We start from the raw sequence: 16,766 nt of genomic DNA on the forward strand, positions 1-16,766 counted from the left end.
GCACGCAGCTAACCCAAACCCTCGTGAGGGGGTCCCTGGCAGAATACCGGCTGGCCCTTAGACTCCACGCCCTGGGGGATCCCGTGTCACCTGCTCGCCTGTGGGCTCACTGTAAGTAGAACTGTGACAAAGGGTATACAATAAATATCTTAGAAAAACAAAAGAAAAAAGCTGCGCTCGAAGAACAAAAATAAATAAAAAATTTAAATTTTAAATCTATTGACCAAAAAATAAAAAATATGAAATGTGAGAAAATATACAAGCAGCCAGCACCTAAGGTCTAGTCTCAAACCTCACAACAATATATATAATGTAAAGAGATGCAGCGCTAGAGAAAAGATTGGTGAAAAGAAAGTGAAGGAAAAGACTAAAGCAGAGTCTCATCAGCATCAAATAATAATAATTGAACAAAAACTAATTAATAAGCTCACGTGCAAATTAATAAAAAATAAAGTGAATATCTATATAAATGTAAATAAACACCAAATCTAATCAAAATATCAATGAGTGAAAAAAATTGTTTGTATATATAAACCTTAAGTAATACAACCGATGGGTGACACATACATAATAAAATGTGTAAAGAAGAACCCACAAGAAAAAACAGTCCTGAAAAAAGTGACCAAAAAAGGAAGCAGCCATAAAAAGTGCCAAGAAGAGCAAACAAATAAAATCTTCTGTGTCTTGTCACACACAGGGTGGAAAATCAAATGCGCTTACCGAACGGCGATGACTGCCGTAATAGCATTTCTTGTGGGTTCTTCTTTACACATTTTATTATGTATGTGTCACCCATCTGTTGTATTACTTAAGGTTTATATATACAAACAATTTTTTTCACTCATTGATATTTTGATTAGATTTGGTGTTTATTCACATTTATATAGATATTCACTTTATTTTTTATTAATTTGCACGTGAGCTTATTAATTCGTTTTTGTTCAATTATTATTATTTGATGATGATGAGACTATGCTTTAGTCTTTTCCTTCACTTTCTTTTCACCAATCTTCTCTCTAGCACTGCATCTCTTTGCATTATAAATAAATATCTTAGGACAGCTTGCGGGCCATGTTATTATAGCACCACACCCTTATTATATACAGATCTGATTGTTGGGAATGGACTTCCAAAGTTCAAAGAAGGTTAAATGAATTTACTGATACAAAATGATAAAAAAAAACAAAAAAAAAAAACACACATAACACATGTAAGAGATTAAAATAATGCCTATGCAGTAATGAACCACACAGATGTAAAAAATTCACTCCTATTACTAGCAACCCCTGGCACCACTTCGGGAAATAGCAGACAGCCTGGCTAAACTTCAGATTATGGTAATATACGTTGTATCAGCGTACCACCATTCGACTGCAATCTACCTGTGAGATTGCACATTAACACCTTGTTTCAGCCTGTTACAATTTAGAAGGAGAACAGTCTATTTAAAATTATATAGAACATCCCATGTGGCAATGCGTCCTCTATCTATACAAGAATTTTTCAACGTTTTCAACACAGAGGAACCTGTGAAATAACTTTACTTTCCAGTCTTAGGGAACCCCTGCTAAAAAATACTATATCTACAACTCATGATACTTAGTGTGATGGTCAGAGGGAAAAAAATGTCCTTACACTTTTGGTCACTGAGAAGAATTACCCTCTTATAAATACCTAAAAATATCAGTGGTGCCAGTGGAAACTGATCTAAAAGGCAGACAATGCTCAAGGAACCCCTAGCAACCTATGGAGGAACCCTGGTTGAGAAACCCTGCTCTACACCATCATAACGTATGAATCAAGTTGTCGTGCTGTCGTCTACTTTGTCTCCTTGCTCGACTTCCAAGGGGAAATTCTGTATATGGCATCCCATTTTTGATGGGTCCTATGGTGCACAGAATCTCTAGTCTCCCTTGTCCTCCTGAAAAAGTGGGGTGCACCCGTGAAACGCTATAACTCCCTTGAGCATTCCAGCATATTGTCCCATTGTTTGGGACCAACCATTCATGTTTGAGCCAGAGTAATTGGATGTTGTTCACCTCATGTGACAGCAATATAGTTCAATAAAAAAAAAATAATTTTATGAAATTTATAAAAAATTTAAAGCACCCATTACCCCGTGCTCATCTGCAAACGCACATGTAATTCCTACACGCATATGTAAACAGTGACTACACAAGTGAGGTATTACCGTTAACATTAGAGTAAGAGCAATAATTCTAGCCCAAGACCTCCTGTTTATCTCTAAAATGTTAACCTGTAAAGGCTTTCAAAGCATCGTCTATGAATAATTTAATGCACTGTAGTTTGTCACCATTCCTCGGGCATGCACAGTTTTAAAGGCATGACATGTTAGGCATTTATTTACTGGATGTAACGTCATCTCTTATATTTTACACAAAAACTGGGTATTATACTGTGTTTGTGTGCACTAAAATTCATTATAAATTCAAGTGTATTTTTCTGAAAATTTGCGTTTAATAAACCGCTGCAAATATTGTTACATAAAAAAATTGCAACCAACATTTTATTCTCCAGGGCCTCTGATTAAAAAAAATATAATGTTTGGGACTTCTAAGCAATTTTCTAGCAAAAAATTGGGATTTTTACATGTATGTGAGAAATGTCAGAATTGGCCCAGTTTTGAAGTAGGTAAATTCATACAAGACCAACAGGTCCTCGTATGAAGTTTAGGGGGGACCTCGCTGACTGACAGCTGAATGTGTTGATGAGGTACTGGTTGTTGGCCAGCCATCAGGTGCCAGCTTCCTAATAACCAGGAGAAAACTGTCACAATTCAGCTGTCCTACATGCAGCAAATGCGCCAAAGAAGCTCCTGCACTTTTTGGGCATCAAGCTTTGTGCATCTTTTGGCCACCTGTGGGGTGCCATTAATAATGATTAGCACCACAAGTGCGACATGTGTACAATGAAAACATGTGCTTTTGCGTGTAAACACGGAACACTTAACATTTATTAATCATCTGGCTAATGTGCTTTATTTTTGTTATCAGTGCATACAGTATGCAACAATAATCCTACACCTCTTATTTTGGATCCATTTTACTCCTTATAATTTAAACTAAACAAAAAAATATATACAGACCACATATTTACCTTCCAGCCTTACTCTGCTGTACCAACCAAATTAATAAAAACTGCAGATTATGTGTTGGTCATAAATGTGAAGACTACAATCACTTCTTTGCAGCACAGATGCCTGAATGGCTTTAGTAAGCAGTCATGCATGATAAGACATGATTATTTAGCACCGCACAGAGCTTGGTGCTTGAATTAATTTGTATTAAAACAAGCTGACCTGGTCCTCCCAGGGCTTCACTGTTCTTGTTCTCAGTTTCAATCTCTTTGAGGACTTCACTGAGAGCTTCCCATTTAGGGTTACTTTCTAGAACCAGCTCATTCTTTCCATCTGTAAATATAGAGAAAATATATATATTTAAAAAAAGTAACCACCAATATTTAAATGGTAACTACAGTTTCCAAACAAAACCACATATCCCATCCTTTTTGCTCTTCATCAAGCCTGTAAATGCAATAAGGGACCTCAAATGCCGAAAAATATATCTTCTTCTCCCGCAATGCATTCCTGTCTTGGGCATAGACATTTTCAGGGTCAGTAGAAGAACCTAAGATGGTAAACGGCTGTGACTCAGTGACCCAAATTTTAGAAGCAGCATTTAGGTTTCCTAGTGCCTTATTTTGCCTCCCCTGGTACCCATTATCAATCAAACCTGTCTACAATAGACAGAACGCTACCCCAGCAGCATTGGTATTGAGTGTTGTGCAGCAAGTGCAATGTAAATGCTGCCTAATGGCTGTTTTGGGATAGGTTTTATGTGCCGGTCTCAAGGCCAGGCTTAGTTTTCTTTGGCACTAAACAAATTTGCCAAAACCAACCATAAAAAAACTAAAATACCTTTGGCTTCCATTCTGGAGACATAACAAATTCCATTTTCTATTGCATTTTTTTCTGCTTAGCATGATAAATTCTGGAAGGAATATCAGTGCTTGTTTAAACAATATGGCAAACCATTTACTACCTACAGTGGATATAAAAAGTCTACACACCCCTGTTAAAATGTCAGGTTTTCGTGATGTAAAAAAATGATAAAGATAAATGATTTCAGAACTTTTTCCACCTTTAACCACTTCCTGACCAGCGCACGCCGATGTACGTCAGGAGAATAGCAAGGTGGGCAAATGGACTTACAGGTACGTCCACTTGAATTTCCCGAAGTGCCATTGCGTGCGCGCCGCCGGCGGTGCCCGTGCGCCGGCTGGGAGCTCCATGAGTCGGGTCGCGGCTCCCGCGGACTCGATCGCCTCGGGGATACCCGCGATCGCCTCACGGAGAGGACGAACGGGGAGATGCTGATGTAAAACAGAATCTCCCCATTCTACCTAGTGACAAGTGTCACTGATCACAGCTCCCTGTAATCGGGAGCAGTGATCAGTGTAATGACACTGCTAGCCCATCCCCCTACAGTTAGTAATCACTCCCCTAGGACATACTTAACCCCTCCCCGCCCCCTAGTGGTTAACCCCTTCACTGCCAGTGTCATTTACACAGGAATCAGTGCATTTTTATAGCACTGATTTCTGTATAAATGACAATGGTCCCAAAAATGTGTCAAAAATGTCCATTAACAAAAATGCCAGAAAACTATTCCCTATTTTGTAAATGTGTGTTAATGTGACCTATAAACTGTACAACTCAGTTGAACAACAAACTGTAATCTTTTAGGTGGAGGGAGTAAAAATAAAAAACTAAAATAATATGGTTGCATAAGTGTGCACACCCTTAAACTAATAATTTGTTGAAGCACGTTTTGATTTTATTACAGCACGCGGTCTTTTTGGGTATGAGTCTGAGTCTATCAGCATTGCACATCTTGACTTGACAATATTTGGCCACTCTTCTTTGCAAAAACACTCCAAATCTATCAGATTGCGAAGGCATCTCCTGTGCACAGCTCTCTTCAGATCACCCCACAGATCAATCCGATTCAGATCTGAGCTCTGGCTGGGCCATTCCAAAATTTTAATCTTCTTCTGGTGAAGTCATTCCTTTGTTGATTTGGATATATGCTTTGGGTCGTTGTCATGCTGAAAGATGAAGTTGCTCTTCATATACAGCTTTCTAGCAGAAGTCTGAAGGTTTTGTGCCAATATTGACTGGTATCTGGAACTGCTCGTAATTCCCTCTACCTTGACTATGGCCCCTGTTCCAGCTGAAGAAAAACAGCCCCAAAGCATGATGCTGCCAAGACCATGCTTCACTGTGTGTATGGTGTTTTTTGGTGATGTGCAGTCTTGTTTTTGCGTCAAACATATCTTTTGGAATTATGGCCAAAAAGTTCAACCTTGATTTCATCAGACCATAACACGTTTTCCCACATGCTTTTGGGAGACTTCAGATGTGTTTTTGCAAAATTTAGCCGGGCTTTGATGTTTTTCTTTGTTAAAAAAAGGCTTCTGCCTTGCCTCTCTACCCCATAGCCCAGCCATGAGAAGAATACTGGAGATTGTTTTCACATGTACCACACAGCCAGTACTTGCCAGATATTTTTGCAGTTCCTTTAATGTTGCTGTAGGCCTCTTGGCAGCCTCCCTGACCAGTTTTCTTCTTGTCTTTTCATCCATTTTGAAGGGGCGTCCAGTTCTTGGTCTTCTCGTGTTTCATGGTATATCTAATGCCTTGAAAATTCTTTTGTACCCTTCTCCTGACTGATATATTTTAACAATGAGATCCCTCTGATGCTTTGGAAGCTCTCTGCGGACAGCTTATGCTGTAGGACGCGGCTAAAAAAAATGTCAGGAAAGACCTACTAGAACAGCTGAACTTTATTTGGGGTTAATCAGAGGCACTATAAATGATGGCAGGTGTGTACTGACTCTTATTTAACATGAGTTTGAATGTGGTTGCTTAATTCTGAACACCGCTACATGCCCAGTTATAAAAGAGGGTGTGCGCACTTATGCAACCACATTATTTTAGTTTTTTATTTTTACTTTGCCCCCTAAAGATTTCAGTTTGTTTTTCAATTGAGTTGTACAGTTTATAGGTCACATTAAAGTGGAAAAAGTTTTGAAATTATTTTTGTCTCATTTTTTTACATCACAGAAACCTGACATTTTAACAGGGATGCGTAGCCTTTTTATACCCACTGTATTTAATGATTACTTATCTGCTTAACACAGACAGAACAGATAGATTTCAGTGCACCAGAAATAATTTATAAAGCTGATTTTTAGTCAGCTGGAAATCCACCTTAAAGTGACACTACACATTATACTTATTGTCCAAAAATAATCCATACTCATTCACTACCTAACTGCTTGCTGACCAGTGCACAACGATATACGTCGGCACAATGGCACGGCTGAGCAAATGGGCATACAGGTACGTCCCTTTTAAGACGTGGCATTGTGGGCACGCATGCGCCTGCCCGCTGCGTACTCTGTGAACGTGCCCACGGGTCCCGCGGACTCGATGTCCTCCGGTGTCCCGCAATCGTGTCACCGAGTGGCAGATATGGGAGATGCCAGTGTAAACAAGGCATTTCCCAGTTTTGCCTAGTGACATGACAGAGATCTACTGCTCCCTGTCATCGGGAGCAGTGATCGCTGTAATGTCAGTGGTAGCCCATCCCTCCACAGTTAGAATCACTCCCTAGGACACATTTAACCCCTTGATTGCCCACTAGTGTTTAACCCCTTTCCTGCCAGTGTCATTTACACAGTAATCAGTGCATTTTTATAATGTCAAAAGTGTCCGACATAATGTCGCAGTCACAAAAATCGCAGATCACCGCCATTACTAATAAAAAATAATAAAAATGCCATAAATCTATCCCCTATTTTGTAAACGCTATAACTTTTTGTGCAAACCAATCAATATACGCTTATTGCGATTTTTTTTTTACCAAAAATATGTAGAAGCATACATATCGGCCTAAACTGAGAAAGAAATTAGTTTATATATTTTTTGGGGATATTTATTATAGCAAAAAGTAAAAAATATTGCTTTTTTTTTTCAAAATTGTCACTTTTTTTTTTGTTTATAGCGCAAAAAATAAAAACCGCAGAGGTGATAAAATACCACCAAAGGAAATCTCTATTTGTGGGGAAAAAAGGGCGTCAATTTTGTTTGGTAAGGTCGCACGACTGCGCAATTGTCAGTTAAAGCGGCGCAGTGCTGTATTGCAAAAATCCTTAGAAAAAAATGGAGTTTGGAGGAGGCTGACAGCAGTATAAGACACTTTATTTTCAGTTAGGAATATACAGTATATTTGAACAGATTCATTTAAATCAAAGTATACTGTCACTTTAACTATCGCACAAACACAATAGAAAAAAAAAAGAAAACGAACTGGGGGAAGGCAATGCAAGTAAAACGGGGGCGCGGGGGGGGGGGGAGTGCACAGTGTTTTTTCACCTGAATGCATAGGATGCATTCAGGTGAAAAAACAAAGTTTTACAACCCCTTTAACAGACTATACACAAGATCCATTGTTGGAATGTATGCTTTCTTTATACAAGGGCAGTGTTCTTAAGCATGTAGAACATATTGGAAAAATAAAGCAAAAATCTTCTGTTTTATGTCTATTTTTTCTATTTCTATGTCTAGTTCACTATCATCAGTTTATCCATCAGATTTTATCAGTTTAAGTGGTATTAAACCCAAAAGCAAATGTATTATATTGCAGCTTACCAATTCTTAGATGTTATGGCGACATTCGTTTTCATTTGTAGGTTATTTTTACTTTTTTTTAACCTGGTGATCCTGCCAATAAGTCAGTTATTTTTCAAAAGAACAAACTCTCCTACATATGTAAAACAAATGCAAACCATTTACCACTGACAGGGGTGCTTACAATGGTCAGCTTATTTATTCATGTAAAACCTGTATCCCAAAAGAAAAAAAAAAAAAACAACTTTTGCTGTAACTGCAGTATGATCTGGAGTTTGGCTTCAGCTTGTTAGTGTATCTAAAGCTGCTAGACCATCTAATACTCTCCCCCCCCCCCCCCCCCATACTGACAATGGTGCTCTCTGCTGTGCCTATGTTGATTCATCCAGAGTGGAGGCACTCTAATACAGGAGGTGTTAATGGCCAGATTACCAGGTGAAAACAGAGGGAAATAAAAAGAAAAGTAAAGCAGCCATGTCATCTAATGATTAGTAAACTGCAATGTATTATATTTCTGGTTTTGGGTTTAATATTGCTTCAACATACATTTGCTACAAAAAAAGTTACTAAATACATACATAGTTGCCTCTCTGTATAGCTTATTAATATTACACATACAGTATGTTTCACTGCACATATATGTAGCTACATTCTGTGAGTGAATGGGAGGCAGAGATGAACCAAGATTGTTGGTAGTTTTACTTGATTTTTATAAAGCCAATTTCAAGCATTGATTGTGACAGAAAAACTCCCTGCAAGCATGGCGGTTCGGGAGATGTAAGGATCTAAAATGCTGCAGATCTTCCACTGTCATCCAGCAAGTTCTTACAAATACAAGCTAACATCTTTCATCTCATCTTCAGGGATACCTGCTGGTCTATGACCAGATTATGTACACATTTGACATATGGTATTTTATTACAAATATGAGCTTCAAACACAACTTTAACCAGAATGATTATTAAATAAAAACCAAAAAAAGTATTTGGCAAGTTTTCTGCTCGCTTACCTTGCTTATGATTTGATTCAGCAGTCTTTGGCTTTTTAATGGCTTTTGAATCTGCAACTTTATAGACCCTGGCACGAGCATGAACAAACATGGATGTGCTGGAGTCAAGGAAGAGCCAACCTTCAACAGAACATTTGAATGAACCATTAGCATGGAGGGAACAATATCTATACACACTATGTTCAACAGATAAACCTTCATATTCATTCAACATAAAACGAACCATAAAAATAAGATTCTTGTACTTGCTGTAAAATCTTTTTCTTGAAAAACCTTGAGGGACACAGACATTCTTAAAGCTGAATGCCAAGAAAAACTAAAACGTCCTTCCTTGTAGTGGGGCTGAGCCTGCACTGCGAGAGAGTTAGCCACTTGTTTGGTCTAGGGGACATGAAAACCACTTTAACTTACCCAATCATCCTCTCCCCGGGTAAACGGCATGCCCCTCTACTAGAGCAGTGGACTTTTCCTCAGCATTCTCACATCCAATGTAGGGCTAAGGGCTCTACATCAGTCTTGATGACATCAGATGACCTTAGACCATGGGAGAGAAGAGACTACCAGGACTAGCAGTGCGTGCAGAGGAGACAAGGGAAGATCAATAAGTAAAAGTGCTCTTTACAGTCCCCAAGGCACCAATAGTATAATTGTAAAAACCAAGTGAGCTACCTGGAGATGAGCAGCATCATCCACCGTGTAGCAAGGACTAAAAATCCTAGTGCTACCACTTAGACCTTTTTCCTGCTTGAGGCAGTACCATAAATACATGGTATAAATAGGCCATTTGGAACCTAGGAGAATAACCCTCTTTATAAGAGGGTATCCTGAAAAACCCACAATGGGGATAGCAGGAAAGAGCACTTGAATAGGCAGAAGGACCACTTCTGTGAATAGGATCTAGAAGTGTCAGAGGACACTGAAGGACAAGGTCCTTCCCAGGAAAGTGGAGCAGTGGAAACTGATCCCTATGGACCTTGTAGGTCTACATGTACCTTTAGGATGGGGATAGGGCTAAGCAGCATCAAACAGCATAGGGGGTGTAACCCAACTTGGGGAAAAAAATTCACTTGTGGACATTGTGTGCGAGTCCTAGAATGATAAGAATCAGGGATCTCTGCATATGAGAAAAAAAAAAAAAAAACTACCCAGGGACTCTTCTGGATGAACAAACAGCCCCCAATTGCAGAAGGCATGTAGTCAAAGTGCCCTATGCATTTAAACAGACATTGTTACTAAGCAAGAAACAAGCTTGGATGCTTAAGTAAGCCATTACAGCTTAAGCGCAAAGCTACAGACATTTTCCCCAAACATTCAATGAACCCCAAGGGCAGGGGCAAAGTCCTCTTGAAGAGATTGAACACTAAGGCCGCGTACACACAGGCAGACTTTTCGACTGGACTGGTCCAACAGACTTTCCAGCGGACTTTCGACAAACTTTTTAACGAACGGACTTGCCTACACACGATCACACCAAAGTCCGACGGATTCATACGTGATGACGTACACCGGACTAAAATAAGAAAGTTGATAGCCAGTAGCCAATAGCTGCCCTAGCGTGGGTTTTTGTCCGTCGGACTACCATACAGACGAGCGGATTTCTGGGTCCGGCGGAGTTACGACGTAAAGATTTGAAGCATGTTCCAAATCTAAAGTCCTTCAGATTTGCAACTGGAAAAGTCCGCTGAAGGTCCAGTGAAGCCCACACATGATCGGATTGTCCGCCGGATTTGGTCCGTCAGACAAGTCCGGTCGAAAAGTCAGACCGTGTGTACGCTGCATAAGTAACACAATTTCACAAAACAAGATTACCACCAACACAGGGTGGAGAGCCATTCTGGTTCATTTAAACTTGAAACTAAGTAGAGCGTCTAACAGTCTGTGAGTGAAATCCTGACAAATACCCATACCTTTAAACCATTTGGTAGTATGCCCTCTAAGAGAGATTACTGGAGCATAAACGGAGGTGTAAAATGTGCTCTGTCTGGGGTTTCTGGCTTCCAACAAAAAGGACGACTAATTCTTAGAATAATGGTTGGATTTACTTACAATAGGGATATCAATACATTACAGTTATAAATAAGGATAGAGAAGATGGGGTAACAGGGGAAGAAAGGGGCCTTACAGGTCTAAAACTCACACACACACGCATTCTCCCTGAATCTCTCAGGCCAGGGTCCTTTTTATCCAGACTTGAGACCCACACCCCATGTTTACTGCAGGCTGGCTATAAACACTGTAATTTGCTTCACATCAAAGTCCTTTCAAAGCTTTGTACAAGACATATTGTTCCATCTGCATTAATATCAATTTTTTCCAGTATTACAGGTTTTAAGAGAACACCTTGCAATACATTTTCAAAAAGGAAAAGCTGTGCCAAATTTTTCAAAGTGGCCCAAGATGCCACATAGCGTTCTCAGTCCTCATAGAGGATTAACTTAAAGCAAAGATGAGCGAGGTGGATGTAGCCAGCATTTTCCCTAATGTACAAGTATACTGTGCATACTGACACACTAAGTTCTGAGTGTGCTCTTCTTTAGCACTGTGAGATCTGGGCTCCCTGCATTTACTCGTCAATGCAGATGCCATGCCTTCTCCCCTTGTTCTGGGTCCTCAGTCCTCTCCGCACATTGGGAAGGCCCTGATGATGAAAAATCCCGCAAATACACGCTGGAGATACATTATCTCAGCACCGAGCTCCATTTCTGGCACACTTTGAGTTGCAGGCTAGACTGTTCTGGGGATGGTGTTGTAGCACAGTCAAACTCTGTGAGCAGACTGATCTAGTCACTGGACACAAACAGGAAAAGTCCAAAGTGGGCACAGAGTTGATTCTGGCCTTATCTGATGAAACTGAAGAAGAATGATGATCACATACAGGTAAATGGCCCTAGAACCAGTAGGAGAGTATGTGCTGAGGTTACCTTTTGCAGCAGGGCTGTCATAAGAGCATTAACTCTGTAGCACATTGGTGGGATCCCCTGTACTGTTCCCACTGATGGGCATGCACTGCATGGGGTTGCTAGGCAAGAATGATGCCACTGCCGTATTCTCAATTTACCCCACCAACCATACAGCATTTCCTGGTTTCCTGTTGCTGTCAATCACAGGTAGTAAGGAGGGAGCAGGGGGCGGGGTTGAGCTGCACTGTGTTCGTCAATGGAAACACAGAACATGGCCTGAAAGTGAGCCTGCATGAGTGCCCCCATAGCAAGTGCCTTTCAATGGGGGCATTTAGCAGAGAGGAGGAACTGGAGGCGCCGGTAGGGAACCAGAGAAGAGGAGGATTGGGGCTGCTCTGCGCAAAACCATTGCACAAAGCAGGTAAATATAACACGTGCGTTATTTAAAAAGAATTACCTTTACAAATACTTTGAATAAAGATCATAAAAAAGATAGGCTAAAAAAAAAACAATTATCAGACTTAAAGTGTTACTAAATCCAGGACCCTGCATTCACTGTATTTGGTCTCCCACAGTGCATAGAACATGGAAATGCAATTAGTTTAGTAATTATAAACTGCTAAATACCTTTTCTCATCAGTAGTATATAGCAGTCTTATGACTTCTATCAGTGTCTGGTTAAAGCTTGTAGAAGTTTTCATTCTACGCTAACTGTCCTATGAGGCTGCAGGACCCCCTGGACCCTCTGCCTGGACAGTGCTGATCACATGCACCCTCCCGAGAAAAAACACAGTGGAAGGATCAAACAGCCTTTTTACACAATGCAGATGAATAACCCCTTAGGTTCCACAGTGAGTATAACAAGCATGCTTTACAGCATATACAGACTGATTTTACTGTTGTGAGTTTAGTAACACTTTTTTTTTTTCTAGAATTTCCACAAAGAGGTCGGAAATAACAGTCCTAGGACTGTTTGCTGGAGTTTTAGAGCATTTTACCCAAGTCAGTACAGCATGTTTTATGTGTTAATGGCGTACCCACAAATCTAAAGAGATACTAAATAATTCTGTTTTGAAGATGAATTAAAGCAAACTGTAAACATAATCTGGAAAATCTTGTTTCCTTTTACAATTACAAATAAAAATCAGCATTAATTGGATAACAAAAGCACTCAAAAGAACCAAAGAGCAGGAGCGACCATTATTTACTACATTGGACTTCTACACAGTTTTAGGATTTGGTAAAAAAAAAAAAAAAAAAAAGGTGTAATCATAGTCTGGGTCTTTCTGCTGTCTGTGTCTTCATTCAGAAGATTTTTCCTCATTTCCTGACCAGATGATGGGTGCCACCTGGGACAGGAAGTGAGGGAAAAAAATCATCCTAATGGAGATAGACACAGCAATAACACATGGCCAAGATTCTAATCATTCTTTATGTTATAGAACACTTAAAACTGCTTAATCATACACATTTTATGTGCTGCCAAGGACAGATTTTAGAGATGAATATATAAAATAAAGAGAGGGCCTCCTCCAATTTCTTCTATCTGCAAGTCATGCCTGGATCGCTAGGCACTTGAGATTGACAATGGCTCCCCCATATTAGGGAATGGGTTGATGAGCTTAATCACATTATGAGGATGGAGGAATTAACACCTAACCTACATGAATATCACTTGAAATCCATGGTAACTTGGTGAACCTGATTGACTTCTCCACTTTGGAGATTAAAAGTACCATTCCAGTGTTTGCAAATGACAAAAGCTATGTAGTGGACTAACGGTCTTACAGGATGTCCTCATCTAACAAACCAACTTCAGTGAACTATTTAATTGTACAACTATGTGGCAAATGAAGTTTAATGTTGATAAATATAAAAAGGTATGCACTCAGGGGCTAAAAAAATGCATACCCCATATATTCTAGAGAACAGCTGAGGAAGACAATGGTCAAGAAGGATCTGGTTGATCATATACTTAATAGTATGCAATGCCAACACTTTCTTAAAAGAGGTACGAGAGAGAGATAGAGAGAAAGAGAAAGAGGAGAAAGAGAGAAAGTGAGAAAGAGAGAAAGAAGAGCTGAGTGAACGTGGTGAAGCTTCACTTTGTAAAGAATACCCAATTAGGTGTAAGAGAACAAAAATGATTGGATAATGGAAATCAGCAGAGCTTCACCATATTCACTAGGTTCTGGGGAAAATAAGTGCACAACTGCACTTGAAAAGCGCACAGTCTATTTGCCTTTAGTAAAGTAACCTCATAGTTTTGTCCCTGTAAAAATCATTAGTAAGACCTCGTCTGGAAAATGCAGTTCAATTTTGGGCACCAGTTCTCAAAAAGGATATCGGGGAACTGGAGAAAAAGCAAAGAAGGGCAACCAAACTGATAAGAGGCATGGAGGAGCTCAGATATGAGGAAAGATTAGAGGAACTGAATTTATTCTCTCTTGAGAAGAGGTGATTGGGGGGGGGGGGGGGTGATATGATCACCATGTATAAATACTTAAGTGGAAGTGGTTCATATAATGAATTTGATGTTGAGTTATTCACTTTCAGGTCATTACAGAGAATAAGGGGACACTCTTTGCATCTGGAGGAAAAGAGATTGAACCTCCACATATAGAAAGGCTTCTTCACAATAAGAGCTATGGAAATGTTGAATAGACTCCCACAACTGGATACTAACATTTTTCTTTTCTTCTCTATTGGTAGAACAAGATGACCTTGTGTCTTTTTCAACCTGACTAAGTAACTTTATCTTGACTTTAGTCTTTCCTATGACTCAAACATATTGTCATCATTAGAGGCAATGAGCACATTTCAGACCAGACATCCCTTCCTTTCTTATCCCTTCTTTTTCCTCTGTCCTTTCCTGTCCATTCTATCATCCCCAACTTATTCAAAGTGACATAGTTAAAAGTTAAAAATAAAAATCTTCCCTTGGTAAGTATGCATAAATACTAAAACTTTTATATTATGCATCTTGCAATTGCTAATGGTCTGATTAGAAACAACAGTCTATAATAATACTGTAAAATAATAAAAATACTACTTTCCAAAATTAGTTTTAAACTTTCCTCCAGTTCGTTTGAGGTCATGTCCCCGTGATCCTGATCTTGGCTTCATTTTGAAAATCCTGCCCTGCTGAACCTTACTCACCCCCTTGATGTATTTAAAAGGTTTCAATCATGTATCCCCTTTCCCTTCTTTCCACCAGACTGTCATTAGGTTCTTAAGTTCTATTCTCTCGATAGGTTTGATCACCCAAACCTATCACCATTTTTGTTACCCGTCTCTAGACTCGTTCAATTTTATCAATATCTTGGTGTAAGTGAGGGCTCCAGAACTGGACTCAGTATTCTAAATGAGGTGTCACTAAAGATCTATATAGGAAAATCAGACCCTCCTTCCTTCCTTCTGCTGGTGATCCCTCTAATGATGCATACTAGAATTCTATTTATTCCCCCTGATGAAGGCACGTGATCCCGGTGCCGAACACGCGTAGGGGAGGGGCCTGGACGGAGCTGTCAGCAGAGAGGGAGAAGGAGAGTTTTGAGACACACACCGCATCGCATGCCACACTGCGAGATTGGCCGTTCTTTGCTTGTTTAGGATGGTGCACTCACGCACCCATAGTATGTGAGTACCCCCGCAAGGGGAGAGAACCTTTTTAATTAAAATCCTTTCATTACATCTTGCAATATTGCGCTATGGAGTCTTTTTCTTTTTCATATATAATCTTCACTGAGAGCATTGAAGGTCTGCACAGCTGGTTCCAATAGAGCACAGGAGTGTCTCCAAGGCTTTGTTTGGCATAGTTTAATCACTGTGTCACACATAGGAAGGTGAGCATATATACCTGTGGGGGTGGCTGGAAGACACTACAGCATGTTTCTTGGTGACACACTTTTGGAAGGAAAGATGTGCGAGCTTCACTAATTTATGGACTATGTTTTTTTTGGGCACTTTTATATTTCCGGATATACACTGATTTGGACTTTATCTTCAGTAGATATATCCCTTTATATTTTATTTGATCCAGTATTTATGTTATATGTTTTCTGATTGATCACTCACATTGCGTGTTTTATATAGCACTGTGCACTCTACATTTTAAGCACCTAGTGGTATTTTCGCTTAAGTGTATTATTGGTCAACATCCACGTTTTTATATATTTATTATTGCTGCACTTTTGATTGATGTAAATTTTTTTTTTTTTTTTTCTAGCGCAGACACATTTTTTTCATTTTTAGAATTCTATTTACTTTTCCCACTGTCTGGTAACACTGTTTGCTCATTTTGCAATCATCTGAAATAAGTACCCCCAAATCTTTTTCTTCTGTAGTGCTGGCCACTACTGTACCCCCAATGCTGTACTCTCTCAGGGGATTCTTTTTCCCTAGGTACATTATTTTACATTTAGAAACATTGAACTGCAGTTTTCACTGCTTTGACCAATCTTCCAGCAATGCAAAATCATGTTCCATGTCCAAAAAGACATACCTTGCTCAACAAACCTTTAGTTATATCACTTAGATATAGAATAGAACAAACCTAGTACAGAGCCTTGTGGCACCCCACTAGTGACTGCTCTCTGTGCTGAGTGAACCCCATACACTCTGGTATCTATCCTTTAGCCAACTGAATATCCACTGAACCACCCAAGGGTTAAGTCCTAGCTTGTACAACTTTCATATTAGATCTTTATGTGGAACTGTATCAAATGCCTTGCTAAAATCAAGATATGCTTTGTCCACAGCACCACCCTCGTCCAAAACATTGGTAATTAAGTCAATCAGATTAGCCTGACATGATGCTGCTTTGGGTCCAGCAAGTTGTGTATTTTTAAATGATCAATGATCCTTCTTTTCAGGAGTGATTCCATTAACTTGACTACAACAGATGTTATACTCTCTGGCCTGTAATTGCCAGCTTCTACTTTGCTGCCCTTCTTGTGGATAGGTACAATATTTTTTTTTGAAAGGTGTTTATTTTTCATCAACACAAAAAGAACAAACAATATAACACCCTACAAGGGTAATATAAGTGTGCAGCATATTAAACATATACATATCATGTCTTGTAGGCCGACATGGCCAAATGAAATTAACAAGAAGGAGCAATACCACCCGATCCCCCCAC

General features: G+C 39.6%; 1 protein-coding gene across 2 annotated transcripts in view; it reads right to left on the minus strand.

Moving 5' to 3' along the window:
- The window catches only part of ERCC4 (ERCC excision repair 4, endonuclease catalytic subunit), a 109,322-nt gene that overhangs the window by 30,895 nt on the left and 61,661 nt on the right, over window positions 1-16,766 (minus strand). For both annotated transcript variants that reach the window (XM_073591101.1, XM_073591102.1), the window contains exons 7-8: window positions 8,724-8,843; window positions 3,320-3,430 (exon numbers count right to left, since the gene is read on the minus strand). In XM_073591101.1, coding sequence (XP_073447202.1) covers window positions 3,320-3,430; window positions 8,724-8,843 — 231 coding nt within the window. The remainder of the gene's footprint in view (window positions 1-3,319; window positions 3,431-8,723; window positions 8,844-16,766) is intronic.

This window comes from Aquarana catesbeiana, linkage group LG06 (genome assembly GCF_042186555.1).
Source record: "Aquarana catesbeiana isolate 2022-GZ linkage group LG06, ASM4218655v1, whole genome shotgun sequence".
Lineage (NCBI taxonomy): Eukaryota > Metazoa > Chordata > Amphibia > Anura > Ranidae > Aquarana > Aquarana catesbeiana.